This window comes from Heteronotia binoei, chromosome 18 (assembly GCF_032191835.1).
Source record: "Heteronotia binoei isolate CCM8104 ecotype False Entrance Well chromosome 18, APGP_CSIRO_Hbin_v1, whole genome shotgun sequence".
Taxonomy (NCBI): domain Eukaryota; kingdom Metazoa; phylum Chordata; class Lepidosauria; order Squamata; family Gekkonidae; genus Heteronotia; species Heteronotia binoei.
Genome location: NC_083240.1, coordinates 1104101 through 1126902, shown reverse-complemented (window position 1 = coordinate 1126902; position 22802 = coordinate 1104101). Strand labels below are relative to the sequence as shown.

The following is a 22802-nucleotide window of genomic DNA, read 5'->3' as shown; positions in this document are numbered from 1 at the left end:
CGCTGGTGTTTCCCTCCTTCACTTTAAGCAGGGGTGGCCAAGGGTAGCTCTCCAGATGTTGTTTTGCCTACAACTCCCATCAGCCCCAGCCATTGGCCATGCTGGCTGGAGCTGATGGGAGTTGTAAGCAAAAAACATCTGGAGAGCTACCGTTGGCCACCCCTGCTTAAGCGTCTGTCTTGGAGTCCTTCATTCTCCCCCCCCCCCCAGCAAATGCTGCTGCTCTGAGGAAGGGGGGGTCTTGTTTTATTTTGCCAGCCCCCTTCTCTTCCCTGGCTGGGTGTGAGGCGAGGGGGGCCCCTTCTCCTGCCTGCTGCTGTCTGTGGGGTGGCCCAGACTGGAGCTGGGTTTGGTTGGGAACAGGGGCTCTCCAGATGTTTTGGCCTACAACTCCCATCTGCCCCTGCCATTGGCCATGCTGGCTGGAGCTGATGGGAGTTGTAAGCAAAAATATCTGGAGAGCTACCCTTGGCCACCCCTGCTTAGGCGTCTGTCTTTATTTTATTTATTTATTTATTTATTTATTTTATATTTCGATTTATATCCCGCCCTTCCCACCGAAGTTGAGTCCTTCATCCCACCCACCCCCCCCCCCCCCAGCAAATGCTGCTGCTCTGAGGAGGGGGGGGTCTTGTTTTATTTTGCCAGCCCCCTTCTCTTCTCTTCTCTTCCCTGGCTGGGTGTGAGGCGAGGGGGGGGGGGTCCCTTCCCCTGCCTGCTGTTGTCTGTGGGGTGGCCCAGACTGGAGCTGGGTTTGGTGGGAGCAGGGGCTCTCCAGATGTTTTGGCCTACAACTCCCATCAGCCGCAGCCAGCATGGCCAGTGGCTGGGGCTGATGGGAGTTGTAGGCCAAAACATCTGGCTTGGACTGCGTGGGGGGGGTGGCTGAGCCCCACCTGTTGCCTTGTGCCCCCCGCCCCACCACTGACGCCTCCCTCCCTCCCTCGCTCAGAGCCGGCGGCGGCGGAGGCGGCCATGCCCCGGAGGAAGGCGGCTGCAGCGGCGGGCAACGGGCCCGGGGGTGCTGCTCGCAAGCGGCCGGCCTCCTCGTCGTCCTCGTCCTCGTCGTCGTCGAGCTCGTCCCGCGGGGGGGCCCTCCGGCAGCCGCCGCGGAAGAAGGAGCGCAACGGGGGCGGCGAGCGGCACGACGGCTCCGCGGCGCGGAAGGGGCGAGCGGGGGGGCAGCCGCCCACGCCCCCAGCCCCGCCGCCAGCAGCAGCAGCCGCCAGCGTGGTCAGCGAGCCCGAGCACAGCAAGGAGCGCATCGTAAGCCCCCGGGGGGGAGGGGAGGGGAGGGCGCGTGCTCCGGGCCACCGGGTCGCTGGGCATCCCCACCCCATCCCCACGCTTCTGGAACAAAGCAGGAGTCAAGCGGCACCGTTAAGGCCAACAAAGTTTTATTCAGAATGTAAACTTTCCTGTGCTCCAAGCACGCTTCACCAGACCACGGGATGGAATGGCAAGCAGTCCTAAATATGCCCTTCTTGAGATGCTGGAGCAGGGCGCCCATCATAGGAGTGCAAGGACACCAGGCATTTCCAGGGAAGGAGCCACTTGTGAAGAGGTCTGGGGGGGCAAAGAAGGGCCCATGGAAGCGCTGAGCCGCCCCTGGATTTCCTGCCTGCCTGCCTGCCTCAGGGTCCTGAAGAAGTAGTGGGGGCTGGGGCCAGGAAGGCCCCCCATGCTCCTTGGGGCCCAGAACTGCCTTTAACGCCCCCCCTCCCTGTTGTTGGGGGTGTTGGGTAGCAGTCTCTTCTTGCTCCCTGGGGTGCAGAGCTCTTGTTGGAGAGTCCGGCTCCTTCCCCCGTTTCTGCATCAGCTCAGGGAGCCTTGAGGTAGGAGCTGGGCCATGTCAGAAGTTGGCTTCGCTCTGCCTCTCTCCTTCTTGGGAGCTGGCGGAAGCAGCCCTGCTCATCTGAAGAGGGTCAGGGGAGAGATGCGCATGCCTGGTCTCCCCCCTCCCTCCCTCCCCCCCTCCCTTCCCTGCTGGAAGGGAAGTCCTGCTCCTGCAGAGAGGACTCCAGACACACACGCAGCCTCCCTCCTCCTCCTTCCCCTGGGCGGCAGGGAAGCCCAGCCTCTCTGGGCAGCAGCGGAGGAGCCCTTCATTAGTATGGCTTCCTCCCCCCCCCCCCCCCCCCGTCTGCCTCTGTCAGGGGAGAAGGGAAGGAGAACTGGGAGGGGGGAGCCGAGAGATGCCGGTCTGCTGATTAAAAAGACTGGGCTAATTAAAGCTCCCCTTTCCGGGCGCCCAGTGGCTGGAGCGCCAGGACCGCGCCTTGGGGAAACTTTTCTTCCCTGTAATGCCAAGCCTGCCACAGGAGCACACGCCTGTGTGGGATGGCAAGCGCTGTGGCCGGTCTCTTTCTTCGTTTCTAAATCCAGGTCCGGTTGGTTAGTTGCAATGTCAGCCATTTTTTAATGTAATTGATTGTTCAGTTCTGTGCATGTCTACTGAGAAAGAATGTGTGGACTCAGTGGGAATGTACTTCTGAAAAGGCCTGGGAGGGGTCTGCATGCCTGGAGCGCCTGACTTTTTTTGAGATATCAGCTGCATTCAGGCCAGTTCATGTTGGGGTTGTATGAGGGGGACCTCATTTTCCCTGAACTCAAAGGAGCACTCCGAGCTGAATGCTTCTCATGATAGACCAGTTGTTGCTTTGCAGGGCCATCTCAGGTTAGGGAAACAGCTCCCCCCCCCCCACCTCCCCAAACACACAATGTTTCCATCAGAATCAGTCCTCACATAGCTGATATTTGTGGTGACTCTGAACCCAGAACTCTTAGTTTCTAGTCTATTGTGATGCTTTACATCTGCTCCTAGATGGGAGGGCCAATGCAGGGCTTCCAGCCAGTCTTATGACTGGACTGTGTCTTAATGACGAAACTGGGGAAAGTTCAGTGTTTCCAGTGCAATTCTAAATTCTGGAATAGATGACTTCTGGTTCGATGCTGCAGAAGGCAATATCTAATCCTGCAAGAAAACAACTAGAGATGGCTTGCACACTCATTTTATCTCTCTCTGTCCGGCACACAGAAGCTTGAAGGGGCCCCAAGTTCAAGGGGCAGCTTCTGATATTTGGAGCGACTAACTGGGATTTGATTGGCCGCAAAGAAGTACCCAAGCAGCAAGGTAGGTTTATGACAACACAGATCCTTTTCAGATTAAATGGCCTGTGCAGGCAAGAAGAGGAAAGCGGGTGTCTTTAGGACATTTTATAAAACAGGTAGCTCCCACAGTGTTTGTAGGGTGAACCAGAGATGTTTGATTGCTTTCATAAAGTTTTCCAAGACTGCTGGATTTGTATCTATGATTGTGATTTGTTTTTATACTATTTCTTTTTATGGTGATAGTTATAAGCTGCCCTTTTGGTTAGAGCTTTTAGCCCAATAGCAGAAATACATTGTTTTGCAAAATCATCTCAGACTGTTCTATGAGGTATTAATTAATGATTCCAGTTATAGGGAGGTGCTGCGGGCTTAGTGGAAGAGCCTCTGGTTTGCATGCAGAAGATCCCAGATTCCATCCCCAGCACCTCCCAATTAAGTGGACCTGATAGGAGGTAATGTGAAGGCCCTTGAGAACTGATGTGAGGTGATGTGAAGACCCTGGAGAGCTGCTGCCTGCCTGAGTAGACAATTTGACTTTGATGGATGGTCTGATTCTTTGTAATGCAATTTCATGTGTGACATGGACCTTATGGGCAAAGGAGGGTGCGTGAGCAGAGTTTGCAAAAATATTTTTGACAGATTTGGCCTCCCAAAACAGCCACCTCCAAGTTAAATTAGCTCATTGGTCCTTGGGCCAAGGTGGGGACTTGGATTTTGCTGTTGTGTCTCACAGTTCTGTAACCTCCACTGCCCATTGAGCCTTGTTAACATCCAGAGCAAGACGCAAAGCAGATCACCCTATCTTGGCATCTCTTCAGACTGCCGTTGGGACTTAAACAACTGGATGTGCCTCTGTAGAGCAGATTCTGTGCCCATAGAAGACTAGCATGTCAGACACGGGTTCTACATCAGCTTTCTCTCTGACACGTTAGATTTATGGAGGAACAGGCAGTCAGGTGAGCCCCTCCCTGCAGCCGAAAGAAGCCTAGCGCAGGTTTTTGCCTCCTCTCTGAGTAGCATTTGCGGATGACCCATCAAAGTTCAGGGCTTGCGGATCTGTAATGGAAGCACTTAATATTTAATTTTGGGTTGCCTTGGCCCTGATTCTTTCTCTTGGTCCTTTTCATCTCTCACTGGCACAAATTATAATCCAGGTTCATGGCGAGTTAGTGTAGACATCAGGAGACCACAAGCATTTTGTATGTGAGTTTATTTTACTTGGGAAATGGAGGTTTGAACCTGAATTTACAGAGATTTGTTTTGCCAGCTCTTCAGAGCAGACATCTTCCAAGTTTTCTGCCTGGATCAAATTAGAATGCAAGAAGGGGAGCTCCCACAGCTGGCGTCATCTCTCGCCTTTGCTTATCACAGTTCTGACGTTATGTCTTCCAGCTCGGACTGTGCTCTCTTTGTTTGATAGCTAGTTGAAAGAAAGTCATCTGAGGAGGGAAGCGAAAGGCAAAGGAAGCACTGCAGCTCAGCGGCAGAATACATGCTAGGAGATTTTAGGGTCCATCTCGGGCGTTTTCAGTTGCCTGTCTCTGGCCAGAGGTCTTAGAGAGCTGCTGTCATTTGCGGGATAGCACTGCTGGGCTCTGTGGCCCAATGGTCAGACTTGGTAGAAGGCCATTCTCAACATCTTACTAGAAGAGCCAATGCAATACGTGGAATGTAGCAGAGCAGGGAGGAGAAGCTGGGTATTTTGGGTCTTCTTGGTCACTGACTTTTGATGACGTTTGATGGCAATAGTTTTCTAAGTGAGGTCGCTTGGATTCCCCTTTTGCAAATCGAGCGCTGACGTGGCCAGTGTGAAGTTAATAATTAGTGGGGGGGGGGGGCTGTCTGATTGGCAGAGTGCCTCCTTTGCCTGCAGAAGGTTCCAGGTCCAAAGGATTTCAGACAGGAGCTTTTGGGAAAGGTGTCTGCCAGTCCCTGACCTGGAAGGGGTGCAACAGGCTGATGAGACTTCTGCTGCTCCTTCCCTGTCACTCCCGGTCCCTGCCGCAGTCCAATTCTGCTTGCAGTGCTGGGCACATCTCTTAATGGGAAATGTGGTTCCTGGGTGTGAGCTGCCGGCTCCTGGTTGTAGTTTCCAGGGGTGGGCCTCAGACGTGACAGATGCTGTTTTTGACAGAAATAGCCTGGCCTGTCTCTGCTCTTGCTCTTTTTATTCTGTTACTTCTCTTGCATTGCAGCCGCTTATCGCAATCTGGGCCAGAATTTATGGGGGCCCCACCGGTATGGGTGTCTCTCAGGGATCCAAGTCCGGGCAGTGGTATCGGGACCATGTGCAGCTCACAGCCTCCTGATTACCACGGAGGGGAAGCTCTGGAGCTGGGGTGAGTAGAAGGCGCCATCTTTGGGTTTGTCTCTTTTTCAGCTTTGCATGGAGTAGGTCTAGGGCCGATTTGTGGCACCTCCACTGGGGATCTCAGGCAGCTGGGGTTGGGAAGGCTCAGGCCTAGAGATTCCGGAGAGCCATTGCCAGGCAGAAGCCACAGCAATTCAAGATAGGCCAGAGCTTTCTGGCAGTTGTTGGGGGAGGAGACCACAGTGCCGAGAGAGGGCCTGCTTTGGGTGGAGAAGCTCCCAAGAAGCATCACTGGCATCTCATGGCAAAGGGCACTGAGAAGATCTTGGACCAGGTAACAGAACATTCGGTGGATTGACGGTCTGGCTCTGTATAGAGCCGCTGTGTGTGTGTGTGTTGATCTTTCCTGCAGAGCCCACAAGGGAGAGCAAAAGAGGGCCCCTGGTTCAATGCAAAGCATCTTTGGGTGAAAGGAGGTTGTGTGGCAGGGCTGGTGAAGGCCCTCACGTGAGAGAGCTACAGGGATGCAAAAGTTTCCTTCCCAGGGCGTGGGAGGGGGGGTCCAGAAAACAGAAAACCAGGCAAATTGTAACTGCTTGGTTGGTTTTCTATGGACTGTCCAGCAGTCCACGTTTCTAAACATGAAGGACGCATGTATGTCTTGTGTGCAGGGGTGGAATTCTAGCAGGAGTTCCTTTGCATATTAGGCCACACCCCCTGATGTAGCCAATCCTCCAAGAGCTTACAGTAGGCTCTTTTTTGTAAGCTCTTGGAGGATTGGCTACATCAAGGGTGGGTGGTCTAACATGCAAAGGAGCTCCTGCTAGAATTCCACCCCTGCTTGCATGTATGTGTAATCTTGATGACATGGCATTTTTGTGTGATTCTCTAGGACGTAATGACAAAGGGCAGCTGGGTCACGGAGACACCAAGCGTGTAGATGCCCCCAAGACCATTGAAGCACTCAGCAGTGAAATGGTCGTCTTGGCAGCTTGTGGCCGAAACCACACGCTAGCCCTGACAGGTACACTGAGCTTACCGCACCACCCACTGGGCATTCGAGGATGTTCTCAAGCATTTTAACTGCTCAGAGGGAAACGGGCACCATTGCAGGGTTGGAGGTGGGAGCAGCAGCTTTGTGAGAGGGGGAAAAATATGTCTCGGGTAGGAGAAGGCCTCCCAATAGCAGGAACTGTGTGCTGCTGGTGGGAAAAAGAAGTGGAACAAGAGCAGAAGCAAAAACCTCGCAGTAAGAGTGAGAGTCGATAGTGTGGACAGTAAAAGAAGAATCTGGTGGGAGGGTGGCTGGAAGAGAGGGCAGAGGATTAGAGGGGGCTGGACCGAGAGAGAGAGAAGGCAGGGAAAGAGATTTAGAGAGGGCCCAGGGTCAACCAGGGCGGACACCGTGGGGAACTTTGGCCCCAAAACCCAAAATGGGAGGGGGTGGCTGTCATTGGAGGGACAAGAGGTGGGTGTGTCTCATGCAGCCTCTTCCCCTTTTGCATTCCAGAGAATGGTTCTGTCTTTGCCTTTGGAGAGAACAAGATGGGGCAGCTGGGCCTTGGCAACCAGACAGATGCTGTCCCCAGCCCCACACAGGTAGGTTGCCGCCCCCTCATCCCTCCCGTTTATATAAGCAAGGGGAACTAGAGTGAATGGATCGGCAAGCATCCAGTGGAGCTCAGTTCAGCTCTTAGGGAACTCAGTTAACTTTCTGCCATGGGAAATCTCTTCCATATTTATGGGCTGGAAACTCGTGATACTACTTTCTCTTTCAAAAACCTGGATTGCTGTAGAACAGGGAATGAATATCTTAGGCCTTGTGCAGTTGTGTGTGTGTATAGTGACCATGAGGTGCATGCTTATATCTGCCACTGCAGACCCACTAGCAAATGAATTGGCACCCAAATCTCCCTGGCACAGCGCTGGTAGTGTGTCCTTTAAGCTAGCTGAGAGGGTGCGCTTTAACTTCCCACACACAACCTGCAACCATTCCTCCAGGAAGATCTTTGGAGTCTTTGAGCATGAACCATCTTTTAACCCCACCCCACCCCCCACCCCTTTTCAGATCATGTACAACGGGCAGCCAATCACCAAGCTGGCATGCGGAGCCGAATTCAGCATGATAATGGACTGCAAAGGGAACCTCTATTCCTTTGGGTGCCCTGAGTACGGACAACTGGGTAAGCGGCTCGTCTTTTCCAAACTCTTCTTTCTTTGACTCTATCTGGTCTTTCTCCCAACAGACAACAGCTGCTTCTAGGACACAAGAGCATGATGGTCCTGCTGGATCAGAACAGTGGTCCATCGAGGCCTTCTGATGCGCTGAGAAGCCCAAGGGCAGGGCACAGAGAGGCCAAGGCCTTCCCCAGCAGCTGGCATTCAGAAGGACCCTGCCTCTGAGGGTCCCACCAGTGGGCCTCGTCCCCCCTGAAATTTGTCCTCTTTTAATGGCATCTGAACTAGCAGCCGTTACTAAGCACGTCTTCTCACCACACGGAGTCCTGCCAGTGCTTAGAAGGGATCCCTTTTGTCTGTTCTGAATCAATGCCTGTTACCTTCATTGAGTTCTTCTTCACTCTGACTTTTCTTTGTCCCACGCAGGGCACAATTCTGATGGGAAGTTCATCGCCCGAGCACAGAGGATAGAGTATGACTGTGAGCTAGTTCCCCGCCGCGTTGCCATCTTCATAGAAAAGACAAAAGACGGTCAGATCCTTCCTGTACCAAATGTGGTTGTGAGGGACGTGGCCTGTGGCGCTAACCACACGGTAAGAAGCTCTAGCACAGCCTTCGGAGTGGAAAGGGGAGTGGCAGGTGGCCACGGGAGACGGGCATGATTCTCCCTTGTCCTCCATTTCCCCCTCCCTTCCTCCAGGGAACTCAGAGTAGGGTGTGTTGTGCTCTTTTACTGTGTTTTTATCCTTTTGGGGAGCCTGTGATGTAGGATAAATGGAGGGAAAGTGGGTTGGCTCCTATCAGCTTTTCTGTCCTCCATCCCTTGTGGCTCTTGTCCATGCAAGATCCATGGTGGCCAAACAGAATTCAGTCCTTCCTCTCCTGAAATTCCATGTCTCTCCATTCAGCTTGTTTTAGACTCCCAGAAACGGGTCTTCTCCTGGGGCTTTGGTGGCTACGGCCGGCTGGGCCATGCTGAGCAGAGAGACGAGATGGTACCCCGACTGGTCAAGCTGTTTGACTTCCCAGGCCGTGGAGCGGCACAGATCTATGCTGGCTACACCTGCTCCTTTGCTGTCAGCGAAACGGGTATGTGTGGGCATGCTCAGGTGGATTTTTAGAAATGTAAGCTGCCACAGATGGTGTGTGTGTTTGTGTGTGTGTGCAGCCGTGCATGCAGCAGAATGCCTGTTCGATGTTGGTGAAGGTGGGTGAGAGCTGAACCAGAGATGTTTGATTGCTTGCCAAAGGCCTGTTCCCAGGGCTAAGAACTGCAAGCCTGGCTCAAGGTTGGTCTCTGGTCTGTTTTTATGCTGTTATTTTTATACTGGGTTGGGGCTTTTTAAATGCTGGATTTCAATTGCTATATTTTAATGCTCTGTTTTTATTTTATTTTGTATGCTGCCTTGGGCAGGTTCCTGGAGAGGGGGCATGACAAATAAAAAAACCTTCCCCCCTCCTCAACACACCAGTGAATCACAAAAGAGCCAGAATCCAGCAGCACCTTCAAAACTAACACAATGTGTGTTAGGGGAGGAGCTGGTTCCAGAGCCAGCTGCACTCCTGCTCTTCTCTCCTGCTGCAGACTGACTAACTTGATTAATTACAGTGCAGTTCCTTGCGCTGCCTGAAACTGCTGTGAGTCTGTTATTATTGGACGGACACCAGTTCTTGCCTTTTCGGAGTCTAAGACGTGGATTTGTCTCAGAAACACTAATGGTGAAAGAGGCTCAAGGGTGGGGAGAGCTTGCCTGTCGGCATTCCGAAGCGCAGTGCTGTGGAAGTCATGCCTGCCGTGCAGGCCTGAGGGCTCCAGAGACGGCTGTGGCTGCGACCTTGACTCTCCCCCTCCCTCTCCCTGTGTCTCACAGGTGGCCTCTTTTTCTGGGGAGCTACGAACACTTCACGGGAGTCCACAATGTACCCCAAAACCGTGCAGGATCTGTGTGGCTGGAAAATCCGCAGTCTGGGTTGCGGGTAAGATTGTGCTTGTGTGTGTGAAAGAGAGAAATCTTTCCAGGTAATTGGGGAGGGGGTGGAATGAGCAAGATGCTGAAACGCCAGAGTTGCAAGCGGACTTTGCAAACAGCTTTACTCACTCCCCAAGTCCAGAGTTAGCTTGTTAACAGGATTGGCACAGACAGTTGAATTCTTTTCAGCACTGGAAACTTGTGCATTGCTGCCCAGTGAGGGTTGCCATCCCTCCAGACTTGTTTGCATGCCCCCCACCCCAGCCCTGCTCCTCTTCCTTTCATTAAACTTACTTGGTCTTGAAAGTGCCATTGGACTGTTCTGCAGACCAACAGGGCTAACCCAGCGGAATCTTTGTTTCACTCAGTGAATTGGGCCATGGGGACTGGAAGCCCTGGAACTGACTCTATTGAAATGCAAACAGGCAGGAAGGGCTGACCTTTAATGCCTTGGACTGGGGCTGTTTGGGGGGTGGAGGGGAGATCTGCCTTGGGGGAAGGAGGATGCGGGTGCTGCTTTCCTGACTATAAAGCTGTTGAGATGATTGTGTCATCTTACCTTTGGCTAATCCGTTGTTTTAAATTTTCTCTGCCTCTAATGGACTTGGGGGTTCTTTTTCATTTGTTGAGAACTTTCTTTGTACTGTTTGCTAATGGTCTGCCGCTCCATTGTCTTTATAATGGTGGGAAGAGAATAGGATATCTCTGGGGTGGCGGGGAGGTTGGGAGAGAAGGACTGAGAGGATCTTGCTTCTTAGGGTGGAGCCCGGGTAAAGTGCTCCTGCGGCCTTTCCTTTTCCTGGCATCCTCCTCCTGGCCGCAGGCTGTTGTGGCTGTCGGGGCTGCAGGGAGGGGGGGCCCCAGTGGGCCTTTCTGAGCAGTAACTTCTTTTGTGTGCCTGTTTCAGGAAAAGCAGCGTTATAGTGGCTGCCGATGAGAGCACCATCAGTTGGGGCCCATCTCCAACCTATGGAGAACTGGTAAGGAGGCAGCCACAGCGGCTGCGGGGAGCTGAAGCCGGGGACTGTTCTGGTGCTGCTTGGCATGTCCAGCACATCTCTTCTGGACACTTATGTTTGATAGCGAACCTTGGCCCTGGGGTCTCTGCAGAGGGTCTTCTCTCTTCTTCCCTGCCCTTTCCATACTGGCCTGGTAAATGGGGAAGAGCCTCCTGTGTGCTAAGACTGTAGTGTCTCAAGAAACACTAGCTGGGTAGGCCTGTTGGGGGGGGGGGTGCTTCAGAGCAGTTCTTTGCAGGGGGAAGAGGGGAACACGATGCCCTTGGGCTCAGGCCCCTGCTTGCAGTGCGGCTTCCCAAGTGGCCTTGGTGGGGGCGGGGAGCAGTGGCAGGCATGAGTGCGAGGGCACAGGGCCGTTCCTCACACCTCCCTTGTTGGCTGTTGTGGGCAAGGCCTGGGCCAGGCTTTGCAGCTGGGTCCTCAGGGACAGTTTCCCATCTGCCTTCTGGTGCTGGCAACGGGTCTTGCCACCTGACAGCAATGGAGATCCTGTGAATTTAGGGGGAGGAGTTTGTGAGTTTCCTGCATTGTGCAGGAGCTTGGACTAGATGACCCTGGAAGTCCCTTCCAACTCGTCTATGATTCTAACAGGCTTCCTTCGTGGGAGGTGGTGGGCTTTCCTTCCTTGGAGGTTTATAAACAGAGGCTGGATGGCCATCTGACAGCAATGGAGATCCTGTGAATTTAGGGGGAGGGGTTTGTGAGTTTCCTGCATTGTGCAAGGGGTTGGGCTAGATGACCCTGGAGGTCCCTTCCCACTCTAGGAGTCTGTGATCTATTTGCGGGATGCTTTGCTTTCCCCACAAGTGTCAGAGCCTGTCTGGTGTATTCTTTAAGAGGCCATTTGGCAGGCAGACACTACTGTTTATGGGCTCCATTTTTCACCTGGAAACTGGATATTTGTTTCCAGAATCTCGGGGCCTGTTCCACTCTCTGGAGCGATAAATTCCCCCGTCTCCATGGCAGACCCCTCAGGCATCATCTTGGTGACTCTCCAGGCAGCAAGTTTACTGGAGGGTGAATGGTTGGGCCAGAGGCACACAGCAGGGTGCAGATCTCTGTGGCCTGCACTTGAACCAGTTCACAGACATGTACAGAAGTGCCTCCTACAAATTACTTCGCTTCAAACCAGGAATGCTGCACAGCTCCCAGTCCTTACTGGCTCTCCAGAAGACTCCCAGGCCTAAGCCCTTCCCTCTGACTTCAGAGATGATGAAGGATGCCTGCCCGCCCTCCAGCACAGGAAGCTAATCTTGTTGGTCAGAGAAGTGTGGGAAGCAGTTTCGGAGTTTGCTGGCCGGTGATCTCCCTGGCAGCAGCTGCCCGGCCTTCTCGGCTCTGACTTCTGCCCTTTGTGCTTCCAGGGCTACGGGGACCACAAGCCCAAGTCGTCTACAGCAGCTCAAGAGGTGAAGACTTTGGACGGGATCTACACAGAGCAGGTAAGAGCCGTCTCCTGTGGCCCCTTCCCCAGCCAGGTCGGACCGGAGGCCAAATCCGCCACCCAAGCAGAGTGGCCAGTTAGCACTTTCTCTCTGTCTGCTCAGGTGACCATGGGCTACGCCCACTCCCTGGCCATTGCCCGGGACGAGAGCGAAGCTGAGAAGGAGAGGCTCAAGAAGTTGCCGGAATACAACCCGCGCACGCTCTGACATAGGTAGCCTGTCCTTGCCGAAGCGGCTGCCCCTTCCGATGTGCACTGGGACGCAGAGTCATGCAAAGAGATGGCCGACGTCGAGGAGCCGGTGCCTGCTGGGCTGCCAGAGATTGGGTTTTACGAGCAATTTCACGTTTTGACTACCTGTTGCTTCGACTCCTCCGCCTCCCCTGCCCCCTCCTGCCCTTCCCAAAGGATGGCTTGTTTTGTATTGGTATTTTTGTTTTGGTTCTTTGTTGGGGGGGGGGTGTTATGTTAAAAGCAATTTGCTCATTACTGACTTTACCATTCCAATGAAAATGGCAGGACCGTTTTGTCAAAATTGGGACAATTTGTCTTTTTGTTAATCTGGCTATGGTTAAGCGGTGGACCAGAAACCAGCCTTTGGAAGAAAGGTGGCAGCCAGAGCTCTTTCACCTACAAAAGCTCTCCTCTGTTGTAGAAGGGCCTCTTTTGCCTTCCTTAGAAACAAGGGGGAAGTAGGAGGCCTCTGTAGGGTGGCTTATGGGGCTTCTTGCTCCCTTCTGCTTAAATATGCACCTGTCACACAAACGCCCCCTAGAGTACCTTCAGCAGGAGCCAGTGGGAACGCCCCCTCCCTTCTTGGCACGTTAGGCTGAGTTCTCACTCAGCAGGGTGTTACTGGGGTCAGACTTGGCCTGCAGCCTTCTGGTATGTTGAGCCATTCATTCCCTCGCATCCTTGCAGGATTAGACAGTGACGTTTCCTTAGGGGGACTTCCCTGGAAAGCCAGCTTTGTCTCCAGATGCTGTATAAGCCCATGGAGGGAAGCAGTGAGAGAAGGGGGGGGTGACCTCAGGAAGGGCCTCTCTTGCTGTATGTCCTCTTTTTCTCTTCTCAGCCCCCCCCCCCCCCCCCCCCGCCAGCTACTGAGCAGGCTTAGTTCTACGCAGAGCAGAGGGCCAGACTTTCTGCATTGGGAGGCAGCTCAGGCCATCGCAATCCCGGGGCCAAGGAGGTGTCACAAAACAATTCTCCCCTGCAAAGAGAACCCCCTCTCCCCCCCCCCCCCGCCAGGTGGTACTAAAGCAGAAACCTGGATTAAAATCCGGTTGGAAGTGGAATGGTTGGTCTCCCGAGTGCAGCCCCCCTGGCTGGCTGACCACAGGTTCTTCTGCTGCTCTGTGCCATGTTCTAGAAATTTGGTGCCTTGAACCAGAGACCACGTTTGTTCTTTTAAAAAGAATATTATAAATCCATATATTAAGGCTTCTCTTCCTCTGCGCTTCCCCTTCCGCCCCTCTTGTTATCGGCGTGCTCTCGGAATGCAGGAGGTCCTCAAAGCCAGCAGTGTTACTACTTTGGTTCTTGAAAAGTTTGGGTTACAGAAGCGCTGGGCAGAGAGTAGAGGGCTCCCCCCCGCCCACACACACACACACACCTGGAGGGGTTGGAAAGGACGGTCATTCTACACAGTTACTGTCTCTCCACGGCCCTCTTGTCTGTTCAGCAATTCTGGTTCTCTTCTCCTCCTCCCTCCCCCCCACTGTGAGACTGGACCATCTCTTCAGGAGAAAGCTCACTTAGAGTCATATTTTGACAATTTAATTTGAGAAGAAAAGACCAAGAAGTTTCGTTGTCACCAAAGAGAGAGTGTGACCATGTGTCTCTTAAGGAAAGAACTTTGCTCAGGTACTCTTGGAGCGGGAATGTGCCCGAGGCCTCTTACGAACCCCTTTCCTAGTGGGGCAGGGAGAGGGAAAGAAGTGAGCAGAGCTGGAAAACTCTTGAGGCTGTTTTGAATTTGAATAAGGTGGGAAAGTTTCCTGGCCTAATGCTGTAATTACTCCCCTTGGGTTTTTTTATATTTCTCAAAATAAATGTTTAAATACAGTATGAGCTTGTGTAGACCTCTTCAGTGCCACACACACACACACCACCTGTGCAAGCATCAGCTGTGTTCCAAAGCCCATAGCAACTTCCAGCACTGGAAACTTGCCTGTGGACTCTCTGCCACTCAACCTGACAATGCATGGAGACACCCCGTCTAGGGCAGACACACACAAATGGCTTCTGCCCCAGCTGATGGATGCACTTGGGATTTTCCAGAATCTCAGACTTCTGGGCACAGGATGGCAGGTAGGGGAAGGCGGCATCCCCAGAAGCTGTGGGAGTCCCACCCCCTCTGCCAGTGTTTTAAGTTTCTGAACTGAGAGATTGTGGAGTGGAAGTCTCCCTTAGTCAAAGGCAATTCTCTGTGCTCCTCACTTCCATTTGTGACCTCACAGACACACAGGGCATTTGGGTGTGAATGCCTTTTCCGCCCCCGTGCCATTAATCAAACCATATTTCCCCACCAAGAGCACCAAATGTGGTTCCCAAGAAAGTTACTGATCGCTACGTGCAAGATTGGTGCAAGCTACCCTGCACTGGTTTAAACACCGGGCATCGTCATGTCCCACCACTTGAAGGAGAAAGGCTTCCGGCAGACGTTGGTGCCGCAGTGGACTTCGCCGTGCTTTTGGTGGTAGCACTTGTAGTCATCGATGAAGGTGCAGGACAAGCCCAGGGGCTCCAGCAGCCGCCGGACTTCCTTTTCCAAGCAACACTCTCTGCTCACAATGGGGCCAAAGGGCTTCGGGATGCCCAAGTGCTTCTCCAGGACAAGCATGTTCACCTGTGGGGAGGAGATGGGACAGACCAGAGGAATGGCAGCAGCGCCATGCTGTGGCGAAGGCTCTGGCAGTCAGCAGAAAGAGTGTTTTGACATGTGGTGTGGTTGGACAGTAGTGAAGCCTTGCTGGTTGAGGGCAGTGTTTAAGCTGAGTTAGTGTGAGCGATCCGTTTTTTAGCCTGGCTCACACATTTTTGTCTTAGCTCGCAAAAAACGGCCCCAGAGCAAACTAATTTATGCAGTAGGTCACAGTTTTAATGCTAGTAGCTCACAAAGAATTTCTGCTCATGAGACTCCACAGCTTAGAGGGAACAGTGGTTGGCGGATCTACTCAAGAGAAGCTCCAGTGCATTTTGAAGCTGGATGTTTTAAGAGAGGCCACTCATCAAATGACTGCAGTAATCACTGGCACCTCTCACCTGCTCCCTCAGTGAGGCTGCGGTATCAGAGATGCCACTCCCTGGGAACAGGAGGAGGGAGGCAGGTTCTGAATGGTTAGCAGACTGCAGCTAGAGGGGATTTCGGTGCTCCAGCCCACCTGCTGTAGGACTTTGCAGCTGAGAAAAAGTAGATGATGATAGATTTATACCCCACCCTTCTCTGAATCTGAGTCCCAGAACAGCTTACAATCTCCTTTACTTTCCTCCCCCACAACAGACACCCTGTGAGGTGGGTGGGGCTGAGAGCTTTCACGGAAGCTGCCATTTCAAGGACAACCTCTGCCAGAGCTATGGCTGACCCAATGCCATTCCAGCAGGTTCAAGGGGAGGAGTGGAGAATCAAACCCGGTTCTCCCAGACAAGAGTCCACTCACTTAACCACTATGGCTAACCCAAGGCCATTCCAGCAGGTGCAAGGGGAGGAGTGGGGAATCAAACCCGGTTCTCCCAGACAAGAGTCCGCTCACTTAACCACTATGGCTAACCCAAGGCCATTCCAGCAGGTGCAAGGGGAGGAGTGGAGAATCAAACCCGGTTCTCCCAGACAAGAGTCCACTCACTTAACCACTATGGCTAACCCAAGGCCATTCCAGCAGGTGCAAGGGGAGGAGTGGGGAATCAAACCCGGTTCTCCCAGACAAGAGTCCGCTCACTTAACCACTATGGCTAACCCAAGGCCATTCCAGCAGGTGCAAGGGGAGGAGTGGGGAATCAAACCCGGTTCTCCCAGACAAGAGTCCGCTCACTTAACCACTATGGCTAACCCAAGGCCATTCCAGCAGGTGCAAGGGGAAGAGTGGGGAATCAAACCCGGTTCTCCCTGAAGAATCCACACACTTAACCACTACACCAAACTGGGAGGGGGGTGAGATGTTGGCACCCTAGAGGCAAAGATGGTGTACAAAAAATTGCCATCATGGGAACAGAGCCTGCTGGAAAGTACCTGTAAGGGGACCAGGGTTGCTCTGGGGCCATTTTTTGTGAGCTAAGACAAAAATGCGTGAGCCAGGTTAAAAAACTGTAATGGGATGAGGGTAGAGGTGTTTACTTTAAATCCTTTGCTCTGTTCTCCCAGTTGGCCTGCAGGAAAAGCAGCTGCTTGCAGAGGCTTACCATGTCCGGGAAGTAGGCAGCAGCTTTGCCAGAAGGATCTTCGGGCAGAAACAGCTGGGGGATGTCAATGATGTCTTCCTCGGTCAGCCCCAGCTCCTCCTTGAGGACGTCTCGGTTCCAGTCGATGCATTTCTGGAGGAAATCAAGGGGAAGGTTCATTCCACGACTGCTGTGCCATCAGGCCAATGCCACCAGCTGTGCTCAGCCGTGTCTCAAAGGCGAGGGGGAGAAGAAAGGGCCATGCATCTGTGGATGTTTTGGGCAGAGGCCATCTGAAGCGCTCCCCTCCCTGGGCCAGGCTCAGCCACCAACGTGCTGCCTTGGCCCATAATTTGATACCCCCAATTCCTGCCAGTACGGCTACTGGATTACCTGGAAATACTCATTGCTGCTCTTCAAATCTTGGTCAGCCAGGATACTTTTTATTTTGACCTGATCACAAAAATCCAGTTTCCCTGTAATGAGAGTTGAGCTGCTGCTTGGTTCATCCTCACCTGAGACAATCAGTTTATTACGGCAAAAACCAGCAATGACGTCAGTTCACAATAGCAGCTGATAAATCTCATCTGAGACATAAAAGCCCTTGAGCTGTGGCCAGTCCCCCAATTGGGAGCCAGCGTGTGAACACGAGGTGTTGCTCTCTGCTGAATCTCCTAGCCTCACAGCCAAGCTGGTGCATCAATGAGACCAAACCCCAGATGTTCATGATGGAAACTGCTGCACTCACGGTCCATCCAACTCCATTTGCTTTCGGTGTCTCCCTGGAGGGATCTACAGACACCATCCTCCATTTTTACCTGCCCGGCAAGAGCAGCCCTCCTTGTGCTATGGGGCCCTGCAGGAGGTCCATTTTAGCCCCCATGTCTCCACTGGAGTGAGGTGGCCACCACTGGCGGCACAGTTCCTTGCCTTGATGGCCTGTAAGATTTGGCATGAACATGTTAAGGTGATGGTTGCTGCTCACCATGGAGACTAAATGCTATTATTATTCTGAGCTGATCACGTCTTCTGTCTTTGTAGGGTGGGAGTTTTGTAATGACTTTTGGTTTTGTCAAACGAAGCACAAATATTCTAGGAAAGCAGGATCCATCCTTTCTGATGGCTGCAGGCCAAAGAACCACCTCACCTTCAAACATGAGAGCGTCCCCAAAGCCCTCCTGCTCCTTCTCCTTCAGCAGCTTGTAGCAGGCGATGGGGCTGGCTAGGAGCAGCCGGAAACCCTGGAAGCCAAAGAGGGCAGGCAGAGTGAGGGGGGAGCAGCAGGAAAGAGACGGGGGCGGGGGCGCGGTCTGGAACCTCAAAGCATTAACAGAGAAGGAGAATCCATTGGAGCTCACCTGCAGGTTGGGTGAAATGACACCTCTCCACCCAACCTTAAGGCCTCTTTCTTAATGGAAAATAGGTCAGTTCTATGAACCCATGTCTATAATATTAGGGGAAGGCCTCAGCCTCTGTGCTCTGTTGTTGGGCCTCTGGAGGGACTGGTTGGCTACTCTGTGAGACAGGAGGCTGGACTAGATGAACTCTCACTGGTCTAATCCAGCAGGGCGCTTCTGATGTTCAGTCTTCCAAGCCTAATTCTGAATCCAACAAAGTTTTCCCATCACATGGACTCTGCCGCATACTGACTCAGACCATGAAGCATTAATGCCAGTGCTACCTACTCGGAAGGGCTCTCCAGGTCCCAGAGAGCGGTCTTTCTTACCACCTCCTACCTGGGATTGAACCTGGGGCCTTCTGCATGCCCCTACCTATGAGACACACGTTGTGTCCCCCACAATGAGGCAAGGTTCTGTCTCCAGGCATTTGCATGCCTCATCGACTGCCCGTCTAGCTTGCCTGTCAGGTTTCCCTGCCCTGGAGTGAAGGCAGGAGTCAAGGGAAGGATGAGAGAATTGCCGCGAGAGATGAGAGACGATGCGATCAGAATCGTTTTCGCTGGACAGGAGAGAAATTCAGGTTGGATTGCAGAATATAAAAATAAGCACAGGCAAACAGCAGTGACTTCCAATGAACAAGGCTGTAGGACTCCAGAACTGGAAAGCGATGCTAACAAAACGCTGTCTAAGATGGGTGTGACATCCCATAATGCAGAAAGACAGAAGACAAGGCAGGTAAAGGAAGGGGTTGCACGCAATACCCACGGCAACAGACGGCAGTCCTCTTCCCTGATGAAAAGCAGCCTCCTGCACTGTCTGAATAGGATTCAAATCTCTATAAAAATGCCTCCCACATATTTCTCTGTTGTACATTCTGCAGAATGGGGGGAGGGGGGCCTTCCTGACCTCAGGCAGGCCGTTCCACACGAAAAGGGCCCCAACAGCAACTGCACGTGAGCGGACAGGTGCCAATCTTATCCGCCATTTTCTTTTCAGACCCAGGATGCAGGTTTCTAGCTCTTGTGCCTGGGGCCTCTGTGCGCAGTGTCGGCCGAAATCTCAAAAGAGGCCATGAATAAGGTCTTAGGGGTGTTGGAGATGGGGCTACTCTCATGACCCTCCCCACCTCCCCCCCCCCATCAGAAAGCTTTTTACAAAATGGGGAAATGCAACATTGCAAAACCAAAAGAGAAAGTTGCACCCTTAGTCTATTCTGTACAGAGCAGAGGCCAAGGGTTACTTTTGTACCTACCTGTCGATCAGGAGCCGGGACAAAAGTCAGGAACTCATCCACGTGCCCCACAACCAGCCAATCCGAATCCAGCTCCACAGGAGCCTGCACCTTCTGGGCATAAAGGAAGTCCCGGACGACCTTAAACATCTCTCTGTTTTCTGCCCTGTGAAGCAGAGACAAGCCGCAGTCATTTAGGGCTGCCACCAGCTGTATCTTCCATTCCCTGGAATGGTCATGGGTGACCTCCTCACTGTCACGGGGTCTTTCCTCGCACTGCTTCACACACATTTCCCAGTCCTGCCCAGTGGCTGGAGGGGCTGCTTCATGATAGAGGTGGGAGACGGACAGAGGAGCAGATTTCAGAGCAAGAGAAAAGCCGGATCAGGTGAGAGGCGCATCTGGTCCAGCATCCTGTTTTCCACAGTGGCCAACTGGGTAGCCCTAGAAGGCCTGCAGACAGCAGAGACCCAAACCTCCTCTTGCATTCCCCTGTCTCACATAGGTATTCAGAGCAGGTACACTGCCTCACAGTATGTGTAATGGCCTGTGCCAGAGACCTCTCCTCCATTCATCTGTGTAATCCAGGGCTGTCAAACATGCGGCCCGTGAGATAGAATTGGCCTGCGCAGGGTTTTAGTCTCTCCTGGCCTCTGCCTGTCCTCACCCTTCCAAGCTGCCTGAGAGTGCAGAGAGCAGAACCGCCAAACTTCCCTCACCTTTGCTGGCTTCTCCTGTGCCCACGTGAGCCTGCCAAAGTGATTTGCTGGTGTTTGCTGGCTGAGGGGGAGGGGGCTTGCTTGCGGACGTGCTTCTCGCTGGAGGCTTTTGTGTTGACTGAGCTAAAGGCAGGAGCCGGGTGGGTCTGCTAGAGTTCCAGGTCATCAATAATCCCTGTCCTTCCCCTCTTGTTTAGGGAGTGTTTGCTTAAGAACATCAGAGAAGCCATGTTGGATCAGGCCAATGGCCCATCCAGTCCAACACTCTGTGTCACACAGTGGCCAAAACATTTATTTATATATATACACACACACACACAGACTGTGGCTAATAGCCACTGATGGACCTGTGCTCCATATTTTTATCTAGCCCCCTCTTGGAGCTGTCTATGCTTGTAGCCGCCCCCACCTCCTGTGGCAGTGAATTCCACATGTTAATCACCCTTTGGGTGAAGAAGTACTTCCTTTTATCCATTCTAACCTGACTGCTCAGCAATTTCATTGAATGCCCACGAGTTCTTGTATTGTGAGAAAGGGAGAAAAGGACTTCTTTCTCTACTTTCTCCATCCCATGCATTATCTTGTAAATCTCTATCATGTCACACCGTAGTCGACGTTTCTCCAAGCTAAAGAACCCCAAGTGTTTTAACCTTTTTTCATAGGGAAAGTGTTCCAACCCTTTAATCATTCTAATTGTTCTTTTCTGCACTTTTTCCAATGCTATAATATTTTTTTTGAGGTGCGGTAACCAGAATTGAACACAGTATTCCAAATGAGACCGCATCATTGATTTATACAGGGGCATTATGATACTGGCTGATTTGTTTTCAATTCCCTTCCTAATAGTTCCCAGCATGGTGTTGGCCTTTTTTATTGCAATTGCACACTGTCTTGACATTTTCAGTGAGTTATCTACCACGACCCCAAGATCTCTCTCTTGGTCAGTCTCTGTCAGTTCACACCCCATCAATTTGTATTTGTAGCTGGGATTCTTGGCCCCAATGTGCATTACTTTGCACTTGGCCACGTTGAACCTCATCTGCCACATTGACGCCCACTCACCCAGCCTCAACAGATCCCTTTGGAGTGCCTCACAATCCTCTCTGGTTCTCACCACCCTGAACAATTTAGTGTCATCCGCAAACTTGGCCACTTCACTGCTCACTCCCAACTCCAAATCATTTATGAAGAAGTTAAAGAGCATGGGACCCAGTACTGAGCCCTGCGGCACCCCAGTGCTTACCATCCTCCACTGCGAAGACTGCCCATTTATACTCACTCTCTACTTCCTATTAATTAGGCAGTTTTTGATCCACGAGAGTACCTGTGCTTTTACTCCATGACTCTCGAGCTTTCTAAGGAGCCTTTGATGAGGAACTTCATCAAAAGTTTTCTGGAAGTCAAGGTAAACAATATCTTTCGGGTCTCCTTTGTCCACATGTTTGTTCACCCTCTCAAAGAACTGTAACAGGTTAGTGAGGCAAGATCTTCCCTTATAGAACCCATGCTGAGTCTTCCTCAATAACTCGTGTTCATCAATGTGCCTACTCATTCCGTCCTTGATGATGGTTTCTACCAACTTTCCCGGTATTGAAGTCAGACTGACTGGCCTGTAATTTCCCGGATCTCCTCTGGAACCCTTTTTAATTGGCATCATGCTTTTGCCTGGGCTATCATCATGGCTCAGTTGAAGAGCCTCTGGCTGCATGCAGAGAGTCCCAATTTCTATCCCCAGCACATCCAGTTAAAAGGACAAGACTGTGGCTTATTATTAAGACGGACTTCAACCTGAGTCCCTGGGGAACCACAGCCACTCTGAGTAGACGGGGAGGGGGTTGGAGCATGCAATGCCCAGCCATTTCATGTTTTCCCCTGGGTTCTAGGCTGGCTGAGAACAGGCTGGGGAAAGGGTTTGCTCCCCACTCCAGGCCGCGAGGGGGCATCAGCTTAGTCCTGCACTGCATTTTTAATTGTGTTTGTGTCCTTTTATTTTCACGACCTGGCATTACATTTTATGGCAAACATGGCCCTGCCTGATGAAGTCCCATTTATGGAAGATCCAGCCCTTATAACAACTGAATTTTACACCCCTGGTCTAATCCCCTTTTCCAGCTCTCTAAGCCCAGGATCATCCACCACATCCTGTGACACCCAGTTCTTCAAGTGAATAATGCATCATGTAAAGGAGCCTTTCCCCATCCCTGCCCTGACTCAGACACAGCCACGTCTGCTAAACCAGCTCAAGCAATTCCTGCTCCCCAGCAGAAACCAGGGCCTGACCTGGATAAGAACATAAGAGAAGCCATGTTGGATCACGCCAAAGGCCCATGCAGTCCAACACTCTGTGTCACACAGTGGCCAAAAAAATCAAGCGCCATCAGGAGGTCCATCAGTGGGGCCAGGACACCAGAAGCCCTCCCACTGTGCCCCCTCCAGCACCAAGAAGACAGAGCATCACTGCCCCAGACAGAACATTAGAAAAGCCATGTTGGATCAGGCCAATGGCCCCTTCAGTCCAACACTCTGTGTCACATAAGAACATAAGAGAAGCCCCGTTGGATCAGGCCAATGGCCCATCCAGTCCAACACTCTGTGTCACATAAGAAAATAAGAGAAGCCCCGTTGGATCAGGCCAATGGCCCATCCAGTCCAACACTCTGTGTCACATAAGAAAATAAGAGAAGCCATGTTGGATCAGGCCAGTGGCCCATCCAGTCCAACACTCTGTGTCACATAAGAAAATAAGAGAAGCCCCGTTGGATCAGGCCAATGGCCCATCCAGTCCAACACTCTGTGTCACATAAGAGAAGCCCCGTTGGATCAGGCCAATGGCCCATCCAGTCCAACACTCTGTGTCACATAAGAAAATAAGAGAAGCCATGTTGGATCAGGCCAGTGGCCCATCCAGTCCAATACTCTGTGTCACATAAGAACATAAGAGAAGCCATGTTGGATCAGGCCAGTGGCCCATCCAGTCCAACACTCTGTGTCACATAAGAACATAAGAGAAGCCCTGTTGGATCAGGCCAATGGCCCCTC

At 52.3% G+C, this 22802-nt stretch overlaps 2 protein-coding genes across 2 annotated transcripts in view; one reads left to right on the top strand and one right to left on the bottom strand.

The window, feature by feature from the left end:
* Positions 1-975: 975 nt before the first annotated feature.
* RCC2 (regulator of chromosome condensation 2) lies at positions 976-14103 on the top strand. The gene is made up of 13 exons (XM_060259585.1): positions 976-1266; positions 2256-2359; positions 3048-3133; positions 5307-5450; positions 6315-6446; positions 6933-7021; positions 7491-7605; positions 8027-8193; positions 8509-8689; positions 9472-9577; positions 10478-10550; positions 11954-12031; positions 12137-14103. The coding sequence occupies exons 1-13, from the start codon at positions 976-978 to the stop codon at positions 12239-12241; spliced, it is 1671 nt and encodes a 556-aa protein (XP_060115568.1). The 3' UTR covers positions 12242-14103.
* A 538-nt stretch (positions 14104-14641) lies between these two features.
* The window catches only part of LOC132587304 (protein-arginine deiminase type-3-like), a 28199-nt gene continuing 20038 nt past the window's right edge, over positions 14642-22802 (bottom strand). Inside the window, exons 12-16 of the mRNA XM_060259584.1 lie at positions 19066-19210; positions 17561-17654; positions 16807-16889; positions 16435-16566; positions 14642-14884 (exon numbers count right to left, since the gene is read on the bottom strand). Coding sequence (XP_060115567.1) covers positions 14642-14884; positions 16435-16566; positions 16807-16889; positions 17561-17654; positions 19066-19210 — 697 coding nt within the window. The remainder of the gene's footprint in view (positions 14885-16434; positions 16567-16806; positions 16890-17560; positions 17655-19065; positions 19211-22802) is intronic.